We start from the raw sequence: 17,632 nt of genomic DNA on the forward strand, positions 1-17,632 counted from the left end.
AGCGGGCGGGGCGGATTGGCCCGGCCCGGCCCCGCATTGGCGCAGCAGCCCCGGCGCTAACGCGGAGGCGGTGCCGGGCGCGGCGCAGAGCGGGGGATGCTGCGGGCGGGGGCCGCCGCCGCTCAGCCCCGGTGCCGGTCCCGGGCCGGAGGGCGCCCGTTGAGCCCGGCCCGGCCATGGGGGCTTTGACCAGCCGACAAAACGCAGGGGTGGAGGAGGTGGATATCCCCGCTAATTCCGTCTATAGGTACCCCCCGAAATCCGGTAAGCGGGGTGGGTGCCGGCTCTGCTCCGCGCTGGGGAGGGGGGACCAGGTGCGACCTTGTTCCGGTTATGGAGGGTTTCCCTTCACCTGCATCCTCGCTGGGGTCGGGGATGCTCCTGTGCACCCCGACGCTTAGCCTGAAAGCCCTAAAATTATGGGGTTGGTGCTGGGAGACACGCAGGGGGCAGGGAAATCCCTGGGAACGTCCTTGGGGCTGCCCATTTCCAGGAGCCCCGTGGCTAACGCAGCTCCTACAACTTGCCTGAGTTGCCGCTAATTTAATTCCCTGATTATTTGTATATGGGATCTGAAAGCCGTCACTCTCTTTATAGCTCCTCACGGAGTTGCTTGCTGCTTGGGTTTAAATTCCCGGGAGGACGCAGGAGGATGAGGTGGGAGGGATTGGAAGGGAGCCCTCCTTCCCCTCCGCTCTGCCCCATAGCAGCCCCCCAGCTCTGCCCGTCGAGCTCCTCTGCCCTCACTGAAGCCACAGCAGGGATGTCTGTGCCACCCTGAATCCGGCCCTGTCTCAAACCTTCTGCGTGACCTTGGAAAATTGGTCCCTCCCCTCTGTGCCTCGGTTGGATGGAGCTGGTGACCGAGGGGGGGGGACGACTGTGTGTGTGTGTTTGTGTGTTTGTGTGTGTTTGTGTCCTGGGGGGTCGCAGCAGGGGCGCTGTGTGTCTTCGGGGGACGCTGCAGAAATAGGATGGTGCCCAGGAGCACTATAGGAATTGCCACAGCATCCTTGTGGCACGGAATATTATTAATAGGTAACTATTTTGGTAGTTAATAGGATAAAGGTAAATGCTCAGATTGTTAGCGCTGTGACAAATTACTTGCTAATTATGAATAAAGACCTCCTTAGGAAGAATCAGAGCCAGCGCAAACCCTACCCTGGTCATGAAAGCTGTGCCTGGCTCTTCTCTGATTTGCACCCCTCAACCCAGCTGAAGCAGGGCTGCACATCTGCTGGGGGCTCACTGGGGGCTGAGGCAGCTGACATTGTCAGCCCTGGGGCTTCCCCAGCTCCTGCTTCTGTGCAGTCCGAAGGCCTCCATCACCTTGATGCCAGCTGGAGCCGGACCAGCCCCTCTGTGGGTCTGGCAGGGGCCTGGAGCTCTGTGTGCATATCGGGTTTTTGTGCTGGGGAATGTTGTCCCTGCCCAATTCCGCCTAGCTGAGCATCCCTGGATGCATCTCAGCTGGAAGAGGACATCGGGCTGATGCTTACCCACAGCTTTCAGAGAGAAATTGAGGTTTTCAGGTGTGCTCAGTGGGGTTTCAGGTGTTCCCCCTGGCAGAGCTGTGGGGCCACATCCTTGGGGAGAGGGCAGGAGGTGCCCAGCTGACAGGAAGGGACGGGGCCATCTGCACTGCGCGCAGGCTGGTGACTGCGGGAGATTAGGGCTGTCCTGCTTTTAATCTGAGAGGGATTTGCCTCTGGCACTGCTGGCAGCGATTGCACTGAGTGCTCGTGAAAGCAGCCACCAGCTTGGGGCTGGAGCAGTGCGAGGCTGTGGGGCACAGCCCTCTCTGTGGATGTGACTGCGGGGTGATGCTGCAGCCACTCCCTGTGCCCATCAGACTTTCCTTTTCTCCTCCTGGGGGTCTCCCCCTCCTCTGGGCAGGGCACAGATAAGATTAGTTGAAGCTAATATTTTGAAGTGAAGGATGGGATTTGTTTTAGCGGCTCAAAACCTGGCAGGGAGGTTGGAAAGGAGAATGATTGAGGGCTGTTTTATGGCTGTTCGGTTTGGGGATGGATGCAGGGTCCCCAGGTTGGGCAGGTCCCTGGTTGCAGCCCCAGTCTCTGGTTGAGGCTGATGCTGACCCACAGGCTGGGGACAGGATGAAGGGGTCAACCTGGTGAGGACACCCCGTGTACCAGGGACACCCTGTGGGTTCCTGTGGCGGTGGGGTGAGGGCTGACACAGCAGATCCTCAGCTGGGGTTTGGTTTCTCCTCCCTCTCTGAAGCAAATTAAATTGAGAATGAAACAGCCCGCAGTGCGCAGCTCCTCACTGCCACTGGGGAAGCAGGGACACAGAAACACAGAAGCACCTGGCTGTGGGTCAGTGGTCTGGGGGGTTCCCATGGATCCCCCCCCAAGGAGATGCTCAAGGAGAAAAGGGGCTGATAGCATTCGCAGCGTTGGCTGTGCCTGGACACATCCTGCAGCACGGTGCTGGCAGGCGTGTGGATGTGGTTTTGTTTGCTGGGATCACTGAGCAATTTGGTTTTATTCCTTTTAAGCAGCCACTCCATTCCCCTCGCACACAGCCGTTCCCACACGCTCTCTGGGCCTCTGAAGTTTAATATCTCATTAAAGCTGAGCTTTCCCTCGGCAATGTAACTGTCCTTGACAGGCTCTCCTTCCCCTGGGGCAGGTGTTGAGGAAGGGATTATAATTAGCCGATAATAAGAGGGCTTTCGCTGGAGAGGTGCTTCCCTGTCTGACGCGCCTGCAGTCACTGGCTCGGTGCTGCTGGTGTCCCAATGGTTTATAGGGCAGAGCCTGGCACAACTCAGAGCTCAGCGCCTTCTGCTCAGCCTCCTTGCCGTGGGGAAGGCAAAATCGCCAGGTTTTTACCTCCTGCCTCTTTAATCTCTCTTGCTGCCGCTGATGGCTGCAGCACTCAGCCCATGTAAAATGTATGAGCCTGCTGTGAGGCTGCACGCCTGGAAGCAGCGAGGTCAGGGCTGCATCCCAGGAGCTGCCAGAGGGATGCTGAGGGATGCGGCTGTGCCCTGGGAGCCTGCAGCACCCAAAGGTGCTCTCAACCCTCAGTGTGGAAGTTGGGTGCAGCTTGGTCCTCATGGCTGATATGGGTTAAGGTTACACTGTAGGAGCCCCCAGCAAGCCATGATTGCAGCTATTGCACAGAGGCTGTGCTCTGCTTTTCAGCTTTCCTCTCACTGCCTGGATGCTTTCCTGCAGGTTTGAACACTGCATTTTTCCATCTCTTCTTCTCCAAAGTCAACATTACGAAAAGCTCTGGATGGCTCCAGCCTCCTCCCCCCCCTCCCAAGCTGTGTTTTGCTCTTGGGCTTTTTCACGTGGCCGCATCCTTCCTGTGGGAGCCACCTATAAATTATGCACGTGGAAAATGGGACCAGAACGCATCAATAATTGATGGTCGGCTTTTCCTATCTGGAGCACTGCAGCCCCATGTCCCCACTTCAGTGATGCGGCCTTGGGGACCAAACCACTCGGAGCCAGCGGTGGCTTTGCGGTGGCGTTGCTGCCGAGGGCTCAGGAGCTCTGCGTGCCCCCCGTGCTCAGCCACACTCTGTGTTTCCTCCCCAGGGAGCTACTTTGCCAACCACTTCATCATGGGAGGCGAGAAGTTCGACTCAACGCACCCTGAGGGTTACCTCTTCGGCGAGAACAGCGACCTCAACTTCTTGGGGAACCGACCTGTGGTGGTAGGGATCAGTGGGAGTGGGCTGTCTGTCTGTCTGCTCTCTATCCTGCACGAGGGCAGAGACAGCCAAGCGCTGGGGGTGGGCCCAGTGGATTCTCTGGTGTCTAATATAAAGGCTGATCGCTTGCTGTCCCCCTGGGTCCCGATCCATGTCCCCTGTGGGGCTGTCTGTCCATCTGCAGGACTGGAAGTTACTGCCGTGTCCCTCCTCTCTGTGAGCTGGTGGATAGGATTGTGAGAGGCTGGGTGCCATCTCCCTTCAGTGCTGCTCTGCTGTTGCCCGTTTCTCCTCTGCCCCTCTGCTCGGCCCTGCAGTGCTTTTTCTTCCAACTGCTGCTGGTAAATGAGTGCGGTTCAGCTCCTTCCCATGAGATGGAGGCAGTTTTGTGCTTGCTGCTTTGTGTTCATCTGAAGGGCAGCGGTGGCTGCAATGAGTAGTTTGGGCTCAAGATGTCCTTAGCTTCTGTGTTCTTCAAATCTGTGGGTCAGGCAGCAAAAACTTCAAGGTGAGGAATCTGATGGCACCAAAGCTTTGCTATTGAGTCCAGATGAGCTTGCCCACTCCAAACAGTGCAACTTTTGGATGTTTCTCTCTTTGCTGCCTGCTTACTCAGTAAGGAACGCTTGGCTTTCGTGCCCTTGCTCCAACAGGGAGTCAAGAGTAGCCTCAGTAAAAGCCTCGAAACTGCCCACCGTGCAGTTCCAATGTCAGGAATCCCGACAGCAGGCTGTCAGGAGCAGCAGGGAAGGCAAACTAACAGCTTGGAAACAGCAGAAAGAATTAATATAGCATTGCAAATGAAATCACATTGCTCAGGCTTAATTAGCGCCGGATGCGAGCGGCTGCGCTCTGCTCTGGGGCTGCTGTCCCCATGCATGGGGGGAGGTTTGGGGTCATGGGGTGTGCAAGGAGTGGGGCTCAGGGGGTGCTGCATGGCGCCTGGACGTGGCACTGGGGCAGAAACAACGCAGGTATCTCTGATGCTGCCTCCAATCCTTTTCTTGGATGCTATTTTGTGTTCTGGGCTGCTGTGACAGAGAGGTGGTTGGGCTGGAAATGTAGGAGCACACCGATGCTTTTTGCTGGGGGTTTTATTTTGGGCTCCTTTGAAGTCCTCGAAGAGCTGAGAGCCTAATGTCTTGGAAACATTGTCCTAAATCCTCTCTAAGCTGTGCAGCTGGGGTGAACCGTTAAACATCACTGAGCTGCAGGGAGGCGCCGTGCTGCACACGTGGAGCTTTTGCAGCGATGCAGGGGATGGGGAGGGATCTCTGCAGAGTGGTGAGATGAACACTGCCTGTGTGCACCTGCAGAAAAAGCCTCAAGGAATATTTTTGAGGGTATTTTTTGACTTTAATAAGGACTGGCCTGGATCAAACATCACTAAGGATGTGTGGACTGCGTTCTGAGAGAGAGCAGTGGTTGGAGCGAGGGTTTTTTTTCTGTTGTATTTCAGCTTGGCTTAAATCAAGGGGATTGAAAAACTCCTCTAAATGCCCCTTTTGTAATTAATGAAATTTTGCAAGCCAAATTTGCACCAAAAAACCCCCACCAAACTACCAAAAAGGGGCCCACATGTGGGTGTGAAGGAGCCCAACAGTGACAACCAGTTTCTGTAGCAAGAAATTTGCCTGCGGCGCTTCCCCATTCTGCCCAGCCCAACCACCAGTGCCTGCCTGCAACCCCAAACTTGTGGGGGTGGCCAGAAGGGCCCCCACAAGGGCTGGATGGAGTGATGTACCCCAGGGCACGTGCTGGGTGCTCCTCCACCACCCATCCATGAGCGCTGTGCTGCGCCCATGGGTTCCCGACAGCCTTGTGGGGCTGTGGGATGTTTTGAAGATGCCAAGGTGCAAATGAGCAGACAGGTTGGATTGCTTCGTGGTGGAAGAAGGATCGTGCAGTGGTGTAGGTCCAGTCCATGAGCTTCTCCTTGTGTGGGTCAGGGCTGTGGGTCATGCTTGGCTCACAGGCTTTTGCTTCCTTCCAGCCACACCACGCTATTCTGCCAGGGCCCGTGACTCGTTACAAATCTCATTAACTCCAGATTAATGACTCAGCAGCCCTTTTCTCCTCCCTCAAGGGAACGGAGAGCGTGGCAATTTCAAGGTGCCATGGATTAATCCTCAAAGCATCCTGTGCCACCCACCTCCCATGCCTGGTCCTGCAGGCTGAGCCTGGATTCAGCCAGCCTGGATTCAGCCTGCCCGTGGCCATCAGGAGCAGAGCTGTGGGAACAAGAGGGACCGTCCTGCTGCCCCTGGGGTCCTGATGCTTGTGAGACCCTGCTGGCCATGGGGTCCTGCCCGTCCCCTGCCCCACTGAGCTCTGCAGCCACAGGGAAATTAGCAGTGACTTTCCCACGTGAGGGCGCCTGGAACATGGAAAATGGGCATCAGGAGGGATGAGGACACCCAAGCACTGAGGGGACCCAGGCAGCTCGGTTTGCTTTGGTCTCTGTCCCAAAGCACCAGTGAAACTCAAACCTCTTTGGCTTTTGCCCGTGTCTGCCATCTGTGCAGGCACTCGGGGCTCTCCTGGTGCTTGCTGTCCCCTTGGCATGCAGTGACAGCTCGTTGGTGAGCCAGGCATTAATCCCAGCATAAGCTGCTCCAAGCTCCTGTCACTCCGCATTTACAAAGTCCCCAGGGGAGGTGAGCCCACCTGGGAGGTATCTGAAGAAGGGGCAGAAATGGGGAGAGATGCAGAGAGGTCCTTGTGTCCCTCCCAGTATCTCCCATCTTCCTTGGGTGGCTGCAGTGCCGAGAAGAGGGTGGGTATCCCCTCTCTGCAGCAGTGTTTCCCTGCAGGCTGCAGGTGACATGGGAAGCACAAGGTCACCTTGGAGGGCTGTATGACACCTCTACATGCTCCCTCATAGCATTGCTGCCTGCACAGCCACCCTATCAGCTCCCAGTGTGGACACAGAGGGACCCCACAGCCCAAATCCTATCCATTGCTGGACAAAGGCAGGGGAACGTATGTCTGTTCTTTGCTGCCAGACACAGAGATAGCTCCGAGCTCCCTCTGCCCAGCCTTGTCCATCAGCTCCGTGCCGCATCAGCAGGCTAAAAATACACAGCAGCTGCCTGCGGGGCTGGGGGGAGGCAGCCATGCACCTCGACCCTATTTCCCCTCATCCTACACCCATCCTGGTCCCCTGGAAAGCTGTCTCCTGCAGGGTGATGTCCCTGTTGCTGTACTGCTGTGTATTTGAGCTGTGTGGTCTGCTGAGGGGGGAGTGCTGGGATCTGTTTTAGCCCCATTGTGGATGGCTGGGGTATTTAAAGCCCCCATAGTCAGAAACGAGCCAAGTCCCAGTGAATGCAGCTATGTAAGAGAAGCAGACCGGGAGAGAACAGCCTCTGTGATGGTGTGTGTGGTGGCTTTGGGGTTTGCAGGAGAAATGCTACCCTTCAGCACAGCTTTACCCATCCCGGGGGCACATTGCTGTCCCACAGCACTGACTGGGGGCTGCTCTGGGGGCTTTGCAGGGCAGGGAGTGGCTTCACCATCACAGCAGGAGCAGGGCTGCGGCCACGTAACTGTGTCTCTCTCATCCTCAGTTCCCTTACGCTGCTCCACCTCCTCAGGAACCCGTGAAGACCCTCCGGAGCCTGATCAACATCCGCAAGGACACGCTGCGCCTCGTCAAGTGAGCACCCCGGGATGGTCCCACCCCACTGCGTCACAGCGGAGGGGACAGAGCCGTCCCCATCCCTGCACAGCCCTCCCTGCGGTCTTCATGGCTGCACTGGGCTGCATTAGGTCGCACCGGGCTGCACTGGGCCACCCTTGCAGCCTGGCAGGATTAAGCAGGGCTTAGCACTGCCTTTGAAGAGATTTGCTTTTTTCTTCCTTCCCCCACTTCTGCCAAAGTGAGGCTGAGGTTTGGGATTAGGGCTGAGAGCCGCCTGCAGCACCCCTCCTCCTGCAGCCTTGCCCTTGGGTAGATCGCGCCCTTAGGGCAGTCAGTCCCTAAAAGCTGTTCGTTGGTTGGTGAGGGAACTTTGGTGACACCCTCTGTGCTCCCCAGGTGTTCAGAGGAGGTGAAGACCCCAGGGGAAGAGGTCAGCAAAGCCAAGGTGCACTACAACGTGGAGTTCACCTTTGACACGGATGCCCGCGTGGCCATAACCATCTACTACCAGGCCAGCGAGGAGTTCCACAACGGGGTGGCGAGGTGAGGAGCCCCATCCTGACGTGCATCCTCTCAGCACAGTGTGACCCCCCAGCCGGGGACTGTGGCTCTGCTGGTGGGCTTGCTGCTCCCAGCAGCACCTCCTCTCCTTCTGGGAGCTGTGGCCATGCCAAGGCTGCAGGTGGGCTCCTCACCCCTGTGAGTCCATTCCTATCACTGGTCCCATATGGCCAAGGTTTCTGCAGCCACCACATCCCTCAGCCCACTCTTGCTCCTATTCCTTCCATTTTGGAGCTGAGACCATGCCCCATCCTATTCCTACCTGCCCTCTTGCCCCATGAATTATTTTAGCCCTTTTTAGGACTTCTTGCCCCAGCCCTCAGACACATCCAGCAGGGAAGCAGAGAACCAGTTCTGCTTGCTCCCCTATTCTCCATGAGCTGGAGGAGTGCAGGAGTGCTGACCCTTTCCTTTCTCCGAGGGACAGCTACGTCCCCAGGGACACCAGCCTGCAGTCGGAGACGGTGCACTACAAGCGGGGTGTGTGCCAGCAGTTCTGTGTGCCCTCCCACACTGTTGACCCCTCGGAATGGACCGAGGAGGAGGTAAGCACTGCCAGCCCATAGCGTGCCCTGCAGCAGTAGGGAAAGGGGTGGGTGTGTGACCCCTGCAGTTCTAAACAGCTGTAGAAATGGCTCTAAAACACTGCTGGCTGCAGGCTGGCTGGGAGCCCCCACAGGAGCTCGTTTCCCTTGGTGTGATCACAGCCGGGGGAGGGGTTTGCAAGGCTTGGGGCTGCAGCTCAGCTGTTGGGAACTGCTCATTATGGATGGGACATGAAGCTTCTCTCCTTGCTGCTCCTGAGCGAGCTTTTCCTTCGGTCTGTTCACAGCTGGGCTTTGACCTGGACCGGGAAGTGTTCCCCATGGTGGTGCATGCAGTAGTGGATGAAGGCGATGGTGAGAGAGGGGAAATCCGTTTTCCTTGCTGCCAAGGGCTGTGCTGGCAGCACAGTCAGGCAGTTCCTGCCCTCATGCCATCCCCCTTCTCCTTGTGGGGACTCATCCTCTGTCCCGCCATGGCTCTCTGTGCCCTCAGCTTGCCTCCTCCTTGTGTCTTTGCAGAGCACGCCGGGCACAGCCATGTGCTGCTGGCAACCTTTGAGAAGGTGAGTGTGGGGTTGGCACCATCCAGCCCCCTCCCAGACCCTAGCCAGAAGAATCTGCTTGGGGCTCAGGAAGAGGCTTGGGCTGCTTTGGGGCCACTCAAGAAGGTGCAATGGGAGCAGGGGGCAGGCAGGCACTTGGGTGCACTGGGGCAATCCCAGGTGGGTCCACCTCTTTATTTTCTCCCCCAGCATACTGATGGCACTTTCTGCGTGAAGCCCCTCAAGCAGAAGCAAGTGGTGAGTGAACTGCAATGCTGGGGTGGTGTCCCTGGGGGAACTTGTCACACCGTGTCTCCATTCCTCACCTTCCCTGTGCACTTCCAGGTGGATGGGGTGAGCTACCTCCTGCAGGAGATCTACGGCATCGAGAACAAGTACAACACGCAGGACTCCAAGGTAGAGAGCTGTTAGCTGCAACCAACTGCCCTGGGCCTTTCATTGCCCCTCTCCTACTCCTTTAGCGTGGCTCAGATCCCTCAGATGTGACCCTAACCCTGCTCCGTGCTGAAGACTCGGACCCAAATGACTCTTATCTCCCTGCCATGCAGGTCGCTGAGGATGAGGTGAGCGATAACAGCGCTGAGTGCGTCGTCTGCCTCTCGGATGTCCGTGACACCCTCATCCTGCCCTGCCGCCACCTCTGCCTCTGCAACACCTGCGCTGACACCCTGCGCTACCAGGCCAACAACTGCCCCATCTGCAGGCTGCGTAAGGGAGGAGCTCCCACCTTGGGAGAGGGTCCCTTTCTGGGTCCCACGGTTTCCCTAGGAGAGCCTCAGGCTCCAGAATGGGGTGGCTTTCGCGGGCTTTTGAGCTCCTCTGGAATGCACCAGTCCCAGTTTTCAACCTATCTCTCTTCCTCCCCTTTTTCCTCTTACCCAGCTTTCCGAGCCTTGCTTCAAATCCGAGCCATGAGGAAAAAGCTGGGGCCCCTCTCGCCCACCAGCTTCAACCCCATCATCTCCTCACAGACCTCTGACTCTGAAGAGCACTCGGTCAGCGCTCAGGAGAGCTTCGGGTGCCCCACCGGGGTGGGTTGGGAAGTGCTGGGGTTGGGAAAATGGAGGGGGGGCAGGGGTTTAGAAATGCAAGGTGGGAAACGCAAGCAAAAAACGCAGGCACAAAGTGTGGTAAGAGAAAGCATTGCCTGCCTTATGTAATAATGCCCGGTTGGTTGGAAAGACCACAGATTTGGGGCTTTCATGGGAGTTTGCCTGGTCTCCATTTTTTCGGTGGGGATGGAGGGGACAACGTCACAGCTGGGGGGGCTCTCACCCCCTTTCCCCCTTCGCAGTCCTCAGAGAACATCCCCCCAGGCTACGAGGTGGTGTCGCTGCTCGAGGCCCTCAATGGGCCCCTGACTCCCTCACCGGGTGCAGGGCCGATGCGGATGCTTGGCGATGGCCCCCCAGGTGCAGGACCGCTGCCCTCCTACAGCAGCACCGGCCGCCTGCCCCCCCTGCGGGCCCTCTCACCCCTCGAGCGGCTCTCAGAATGTGCCCCACCGGGGCTCAAGCTGAAGAAAAGCCTTTCCAAGTGAGTAAGATGATGTGGGAGGTGCGGGGGGAGCTGTGGGGGGAGTGACCCCTCTATCCTACTCTTCCATTCTGTAGGTCGGTATCCCAGAACTCCTCCATCCTGCCCGAAGAGGAGGACGAGAAGTCGTGTACTGAGTCAGAGCTGAGGGTCTGCAGGAGGAAATCCCCTGCCCGGCTGGAGGAGGTGAGCGTCCTGTGTGCCCCTGGGTGAGGAGGTTTGTGGTTTATCCTCTTGGGGACCACAGAGTCTGGATGTGGGTTTTTTTCCTCTCCTGGGCATCCTTTGGGTGAATACCCGAGAGATGTGGATCTGCACCGCCTTGGTGCCATCCCCAACAGCACGTGGCTCTATCCCTTCCTAAAACGCCCCTCAAAGGCTCCCACCCACCGGCTCTTCTTCCAGGAGTGTGGCATGACACCAGAGAGTGAGAACCTCACCCTGTCCTCGTCGGGAGCCATTGACCAGTCCTCATGCACCGGGACCCCGCTGTCCTCCACCATCTCGTCTCCAGAAGGTACATGTGACAGACACCTCCATGTCCTCAGAGGGTTTGCACGGCCCTTGCTTCATGTCCCACTCCTCTTATTAGACCTCCTTTTAATTACCCGGTGCTGTGCTCCCTTCAGAAGCTGCCAGCAGCAGCCTGGCCCAGTCTGTCATGTCCATGGCCTCCTCCCAGAGCCAACACTCACAGATCAGCACCGACACTGTCTCCTCCATGTCCGGCTCCTACGTGGCCCCTGGCACAGAGGAAGAAGGGGACATGCTCCCCTCGCCTGCAGCCGCCAGTGCCACCGCCTCTGATGGAGAGGTACAGGGGGTGGCAGCCCTTGTGAGACGCCATTGCTTTTTTAAAAGAAAATGATTCATTTTATTTTATTCTTTTTTCCCCTTTCCCACTTGTTCCTGCAGTCGACACCTGTGGAGTCCCCAGATTTAAACTTTGTCAGCATCTCAGAGGAGCACGATGCTGAGGTACGGCGCGGCGCGGGGAGCCGGCACTCCCAGTGCTATGGGGTGCCCCATTGTGCTGACAGCCACTGCCTCTCTGTGCCGCAGGGCAATGACGTGCTGGAGGATGAGGATGTGTCACCCACACAGGAAGATGGTAAAAGGCCCAGATCGCTGTTTTTCCCCTCCGCTTTGTGTTCAGTATCACTGGCGGGGTGATGCTGTGCTGTCCTCAGTTCTCGTGTCACAGGGGAGAGCACCGGCTGCTTTGGAGGCACCGGGGCTGGGGGAGCGCTGGCACAGTGGAATTGCCCCTGGATGGGTCAGACACGAGCAGGATGGGGACAGCTGGGTGGCCATGGGGACCCTGGGGCACGTAGCAGGTGACGACTGGAGCTTAGGATGTGAATCCCTGCAGTGGGATAGGTGGCAGTGTGGAACCAGGTACCCAGTGGGGCACAGTGTCCCACGCAGGGGCTGTGCTGGGGGATGCAGCACCTGGGTGAGCAGCAGCTCCTCGAAAGCTGTCGGTGCAGGAAGGGTGATGCTCCTGCAGTCCCTCCATGGGATGCAGCTGGAGCTGCTTCCAGGGTGCCAAGTGAGAAAGTGTCTTTGAGAGGGCTTTTTTTCCTTGCCAAGAAGGTCTCTCAGCATCTCTGAAAACCTCTCCCTTCACTATCCCTGTCTGTGCTGGTTTCCATAGGAAGGGGTTGCAAAACTGTTCCTTTTTGGGCTACTTTCCTCATTTTATTTCTGTTTGCTTGTCCTCGATGTGCTTTCACAAGTCAACATGTGCACACTGAAGGCACCTCTTGCTTCCTCCCATGCACTCAAATAACCAAGGAAAGGTGATGTTTCCCCCCTTCCTGACAGAAAGGCCCCCATTGTGCCCCCTCCTGTATTTGCAAGGCTCTTGATAACAAAAAGGCATCAGACCTCTTTCCCTTTCGATCTGGACTGCCAGCCAAGCTGAGAACCATGAGCCTGGCTGTCTTGCCATCAGCAAAAAGAGCAAAGCACATCCCTGTCCAGCAGGAAGGCTCTTGTTCTTGGTGAGGCCCAGGCAGGGAGAACATGGGGGTTGCTCCTGGCCTTTCCTAGCACCCCAAAAGCCAGCACCACCTTCCTCACGGGGAGCTCGGCTCAGCTATAAGCCAGCTTGATCAGGCACCAAGAATTAAGGCGTTCATGGGAAGTCTCCAGCTTTTATGCCTTAGGACATGAACCCATGTGTGCTATCAGCAGTGCTGCCAGTGCCATTTGAGATGCCCCTCTCCCCGCAGCTCTGCTGCCTGCATCCTATGGATGCACGTCACCCCAGAGCTGGTCACTTGTCATGTACCCGGTGCTAAGAAGCGGAGTTGCCTCTCTTGCCCCCCAAAACCTCCATGCCCCGTGCAAAGCTTGGCTATTCAGCTTCCTTCCATCCCCGCGGCTGCACTGACGGTGCCAGAGCAAGGGGCCTTGAGCCCTCAGCGCGAGGAAGGAGCAGCTCAGTGCTTTGTTGGCTTTGTTTGAAAGGAGGTGGGGAGAGGAAAATCCCCATGCCCCCCTCCCCACGTGCACCCCGCCGCGCTAACTGCGTTAACTCCCTTCCAGGCCCGAGGACAGGCGCTTTCCTCGGTCTGAGGTGTGACAATAACAATGACTTGAGCATCGCACACGTGAAAGCGCTGGACAATAAACTGTGCTCTGAGGCCTGCTTACCTGGTGAGTGGCCACTTGCTGAACATGAACTTGGGGTGGGGGGGGGGTGCTTCCACTCCTCCCTGCATCGCCCCTGCCCTTCGGATCCCTTCATCTCCATCCCATCCATCTCCATCCTGTCCCTTCCTAGTGGTCCTCACAACCAGTTCTGCTGGCACATAACCACCCCTTGGTCTGGGTTTCCTCCCATCCCCACCACAGTGCCTGCAGATGTGCTTCACCGAAGGCTTTGTCCCATGGCTGCTGCCTGCTGGGACATTGCTCCTGGACAGGCTCCAGCCTCCCCACGAATGGCTGCATGGCACAACCAGAGCCCACGGTGTGGTTTGCAGTATTTTGGGTCGGGACATGAAGCAGAGATGCTCCAACCTTGGCCAGGTGCTGCTGGATTGGGACGCTGAGCTGCCTGCCTTCCCTTCTCATCAGCCAGGGAGAGAAGGCTCTCCAGCTCCTGATGTCCTCCAGCACAGCCCCAAAGCTCCATCCCTCTTCTCCATCTTTTCACACTGTTTCTCCCCTTTCCTTCTTCCTTTCCTCTGTTTCTTTGCTCCTTCGCTCCATTCCTTTTCTCTCTTCTTTCTCCCCACCCCAGACTCCTCCGTCCATGTGAAAGTTCATGTTCACTCTGTGCCAACACGGTTTTCTCTGCCCGTGCTTGTGTCCCCTTCCTTGCCCAGAGTTGCTGAAAGGTGACAAATGTATTGACAACAAGGGCAGGGGACCTGCAGCTACAGCAGGCTCCTCTCCGTCAGCGCAGAGGGATACAAATGGGGGTAAAAAAGCCAAGAGGAGCCCTCTTGTTCAGCTCTGTGGCAATACATTTGTGGACAAACTGAAAGCAACTCTGCCCCTGCCTGTCACTTTAGGCAGGGTTGTTGGCAGGGGCTGAAGAAGGGGAATGGGGGGGGAGGGAGGTGAGAACTGCCTGGCCCCACTGGGTTGGGAATGCCCTTCCTTCCCCATCCCCTCTGGGAAAGCTTCCCACGCCACCGCCTTGCCACCCGGCTGCCCTGTTCCTGGTGGTTTCTGCTTGGGAGAAACACAGCGAGGCTCTTGCAGAGGAACAGGCACCTGCCACAGCTGCCCCACGTCCCTCCAGCAGCACCTGGCATCCCTCAGGTGCCCTTTTTGGTGCCGAAGCCATCCCTGAGTGCATCCCCCTCCGTCGTGCCGAGGGACGGAGAGCTTTGCAGCCCAAGCAGCCGCAGAGATGCTCTGGCAGCGAAGGATGAGGTCTCCATCCTTTGGTCCTTGCGTTTGCCTGGCAGCTGCTCTGCTTGCGAACCCTCTGTAGGCATTGCCTCTGGGGCTGATGGGAAGAGTGGGGAAGGGGCTGCCTGGACTGCAGTGCTGCAGGATGGCAGAGGGGACGGGAGCACAGCTGGAGGCATGCAGGGAAGGCAGGGGCTCTGCCTTGGGGGTTTGGAGATTGCAACTTGCTCCCTGCAGTCGGGGTGCTGTGGGGCAGGGGGTCACGGAATGAACTGGGATGGACCACGCTGGTCGTTTGCCAGTGGCCATCAGTGTTGGGCAATGTTGGTTTTGTTTGCTGGGAGCGGGGCAGCTGCTTCCTCACCCAGCCCCAGCTGCATTCAGCCTGCGCTCACCAGCCGGCTTTGCACCAGAGATAATCTGAGGCACAGCTTAATGTTCGTGGCGGTGGTGCTGGGCTGGTTTGGGTGCGCTGGTGCCAGAGATTTGGAAGAGGTTGAAGGCTTTTAGCAGTGAACCAGGGCAGCGTTTCCCTCCTGACTCTGGAAGGCTCAGATGTGAGTGCGTCCACAGGACAGACACAAGCAGCAGGGATTTTTCCTTTGGAGTATCTTAAAAGCTTAGTATCATCCTGACCAGAGATGGTTTAGAGACTGGTTTAGCTGTGATTAGATCCACAAGTTGTTTTTTACTCTCTCTGTAAAGAATGAAGGTGCAGGACGTGGCTCATCGATGTGGAAATGCTTGTCCATCCCTAGCACTGTTGGGAAATCTTTCCAGATTTTCATCTGGTGGGAAAATGCTTTGGGAAGAGTCAAAATGCCACATCCAGGGGGCTTAGGATGCAATGTTTGAGACAAACCCACAGACCTGCGTCCCCAGGATGGTTCCCTGGGGCAGAGCATCCTCAGGCTGCAGCACAGCCTCTGCTGGGATAAGGCACAGCAGGGATGGGTGCGTGGCTGTGTCCCCACATCCTGCTCCTGGCATTGCCCCTTGGGAGCCTTTCCAGGATGCCCTGCATTTGTACAGAGGCACCAGAGCGACTTATGCAATGTGAGCCCTTAATGCGATTGCTGTATGTGTGTGTGTGGTCTTCTTTAATTACCCAGTCCCTCCAGGATCTGCAGCCTTGCCTTGTTCTTCAGCTCCAGCTCACAGTGTAAAGCCATTGGAAATCGCAGCCGTCACCTCCCAGACATCAGCACTCAGTGGGGACGTTGTTACTCCCTCTGACAAAGCCTTAGCCTAGGGGTGCCTCCGCACAGCCCCCGGGGCTCAGAGCTGCCCCAGGCATGGGGCTGAACCTCACCATTATGTGCTTTGTGGGTGCACCACGCGCTGGTTGTGGTGCAGGTGGTGGTGAACACATCCCGAGCTGTGCCCATCCACGGGTGGAGGTGCTCCGTCGTCCTCAGCACGAAGCCCCGGGGTCACCATCTGTGACACCCCCAGTGCCCATCAGCAGGGCCTCCTTTTCCCATACCATCCCCATAGGGGAGCAGCCCCAGTGCCAGTTCCTTTGAGCTCCTGCGTGCTGTGATGCCGTGCCTCTCACACTCACCATGTGCCTTCTGGTCTCTCCCTGCTGTATAGCTGCAGTGCCGGACTCCTGCCCCATTGACATTGAGGAATAGGTATGAGAGCTGGCGGTCCCCACGTGCCCTGGGTGACATCTCTTAGTGGGATGAGGGAGTAGAGGAGAGGTTTGGGTTGTTAAAATCCAGCCAGGTTGCATGGTGCTCCCCTCTTGCCCTATCTCATGTCAGGGAACCCACATCTCGCCCTGGAAAGAGGCAGCCTGGTGGTGCTGGAAGGGAAACCCCTGTCTGATGCAACATTCTAGCATGGGAACAAAGATTTGGGGCTTCCAACTAAACTGCCCACATTGGCAGCACCATGTCCCCCAGCACAGAGGGTCTCCGCTCCCCTGGGGTTGTTGGGGTGTAGCTCCAGGTGATCAGCCTCTAACCCCCTGTTTTCTCTCCCAGGCCCAGAGGCAGCCAACACCAATGTGTGGCTCTCGTGCCCTCCCCCCTGGCATCAGCCACCCGGAGCAGGCAGCAGCCATGGGAGCCCTGCCCATGGGTGGGCTCAGCCTGGGGGACTCGCAGCCCCCTGCCATACACAGAGGGTCCCAGGCACTGCCACCTCCACCTTCAGCCATTGGAATGATGGTAACCTCGAATTTTCCTCCCTGTCTCCCACTGCAGGATGGCTGGCTGCTGTGTCACCTCAGAGCCCTCCATCGGCACCTTCCCTTCCCCTTTACACACCAAGGTTGGGCTGGGATCCTCCTCCTGCCCCATGTGGGGTCTTGGGGCATAGCGAGATGGCAGGAAAGTGTCCACGGTTGTGTGTTAAGGACAAGTGTCAGCATTAGCAGCCAAGGTTCACTCTGGTGACTGTGGTGGGAGGCTGGACCCCCCCCGGGATGCTGACACATCCCTGTGCCGTGCCATGGGATGTCCCAGTGGTGGCGATGGAGCTCCCCCCCCATCCCCATCCCCTCTCTCCTCATGGGCAGCGTCTGGGTTCCCACAGGGTGGCTTGTGCCCAGGGATGGGGACAACACCTTGGGACATCACCAGTTTAACTTCACTGTCTTCCACCACACCACGAGCTCAGAGCTCGGGGCTGTGTCCTCTCTCTGGAACAAGTGCCAAAATCGTCACCCAGTCGCCCTGCCCTGCTCTTAACATCACATAATGGAATAGCAGGGATGGGCAGAGGGGAGGGGAGCTGCCCCCAGCCCTCCATCGCCATCCCTGCAGCCAGCGTTGGGCTGCACATGTGGGTTCTGCTCAGCGGGCAAGGAGGACCCAGAGGGGTGTAGGGCTTCAACCGCACACCTTTGGGGAATTCAGCATCCCAACGCAGCCAGCTCAGAGCTGTGTGTGACTATGGGGAGGCAGCCGTTGCTCCGGAGGGTCCTGGCAGGTGAGCAGTGGGGTTTTCTGGCTGCAGCCCCGTGGTGTGGGTGAGGGCAGCCCTCCTTCCCCCACTCCTCCACCCATCAGGGATTTAAGAAAGAAAACAACCAGATTGCTGCTTCCGACTCTGCTTCCAGCATGTTATGGATTTGAAGAGTACGTTTAATAAAGGGTATCTTACGTCCATCGCAGTGTCCGCAGTCGCTGTGTGAGGGCGGGCGGTATCCCGGGGCTCAGTGGCTCTAACCCCAAACCCGGAGCCTTTCCCCGCTGCTTCTTTCCAGCTC

General features: G+C 57.6%; 1 protein-coding gene across 6 annotated transcripts; it reads left to right on the top strand.

The window, feature by feature from the left end:
• The first annotated feature begins 60 nt into the window (after positions 1–60).
• RNF157 (ring finger protein 157) lies at positions 61–17,529 on the top strand. Of its 6 annotated transcripts, none has more exons than XM_048964859.1 (20): positions 61–264; positions 3,576–3,694; positions 7,261–7,349; positions 7,731–7,877; positions 8,323–8,440; positions 8,728–8,794; positions 8,960–9,003; positions 9,193–9,240; positions 9,328–9,399; positions 9,552–9,711; positions 9,886–10,034; positions 10,298–10,539; positions 10,617–10,725; positions 10,945–11,056; positions 11,169–11,353; positions 11,455–11,517; positions 11,602–11,650; positions 13,093–13,203; positions 16,009–16,049; positions 16,404–17,529. In XM_048964859.1, exons 1-19 carry the CDS (start codon positions 177–179, stop codon positions 16,047–16,049), a joined length of 2,013 nt encoding a protein of 670 aa, XP_048820816.1. In that variant the 5' UTR covers positions 61–176; the 3' UTR covers positions 16,404–17,529. The 6 variants fall into 6 exon arrangements, with proteins under 6 accessions (XP_048820816.1, XP_048820810.1, XP_048820813.1 ...); XM_048964853.1 differs by having other exon boundaries at positions 82–264; positions 8,317–8,440; XM_048964856.1 differs by having other exon boundaries at positions 82–264; positions 8,317–8,440; positions 9,886–9,998.
• Positions 17,530–17,632: the final 103 nt, after the last annotated feature.

Source organism: Lagopus muta, chromosome 18 (genome assembly GCF_023343835.1).
Source record: "Lagopus muta isolate bLagMut1 chromosome 18, bLagMut1 primary, whole genome shotgun sequence".
NCBI lineage: Eukaryota > Metazoa > Chordata > Aves > Galliformes > Phasianidae > Lagopus > Lagopus muta.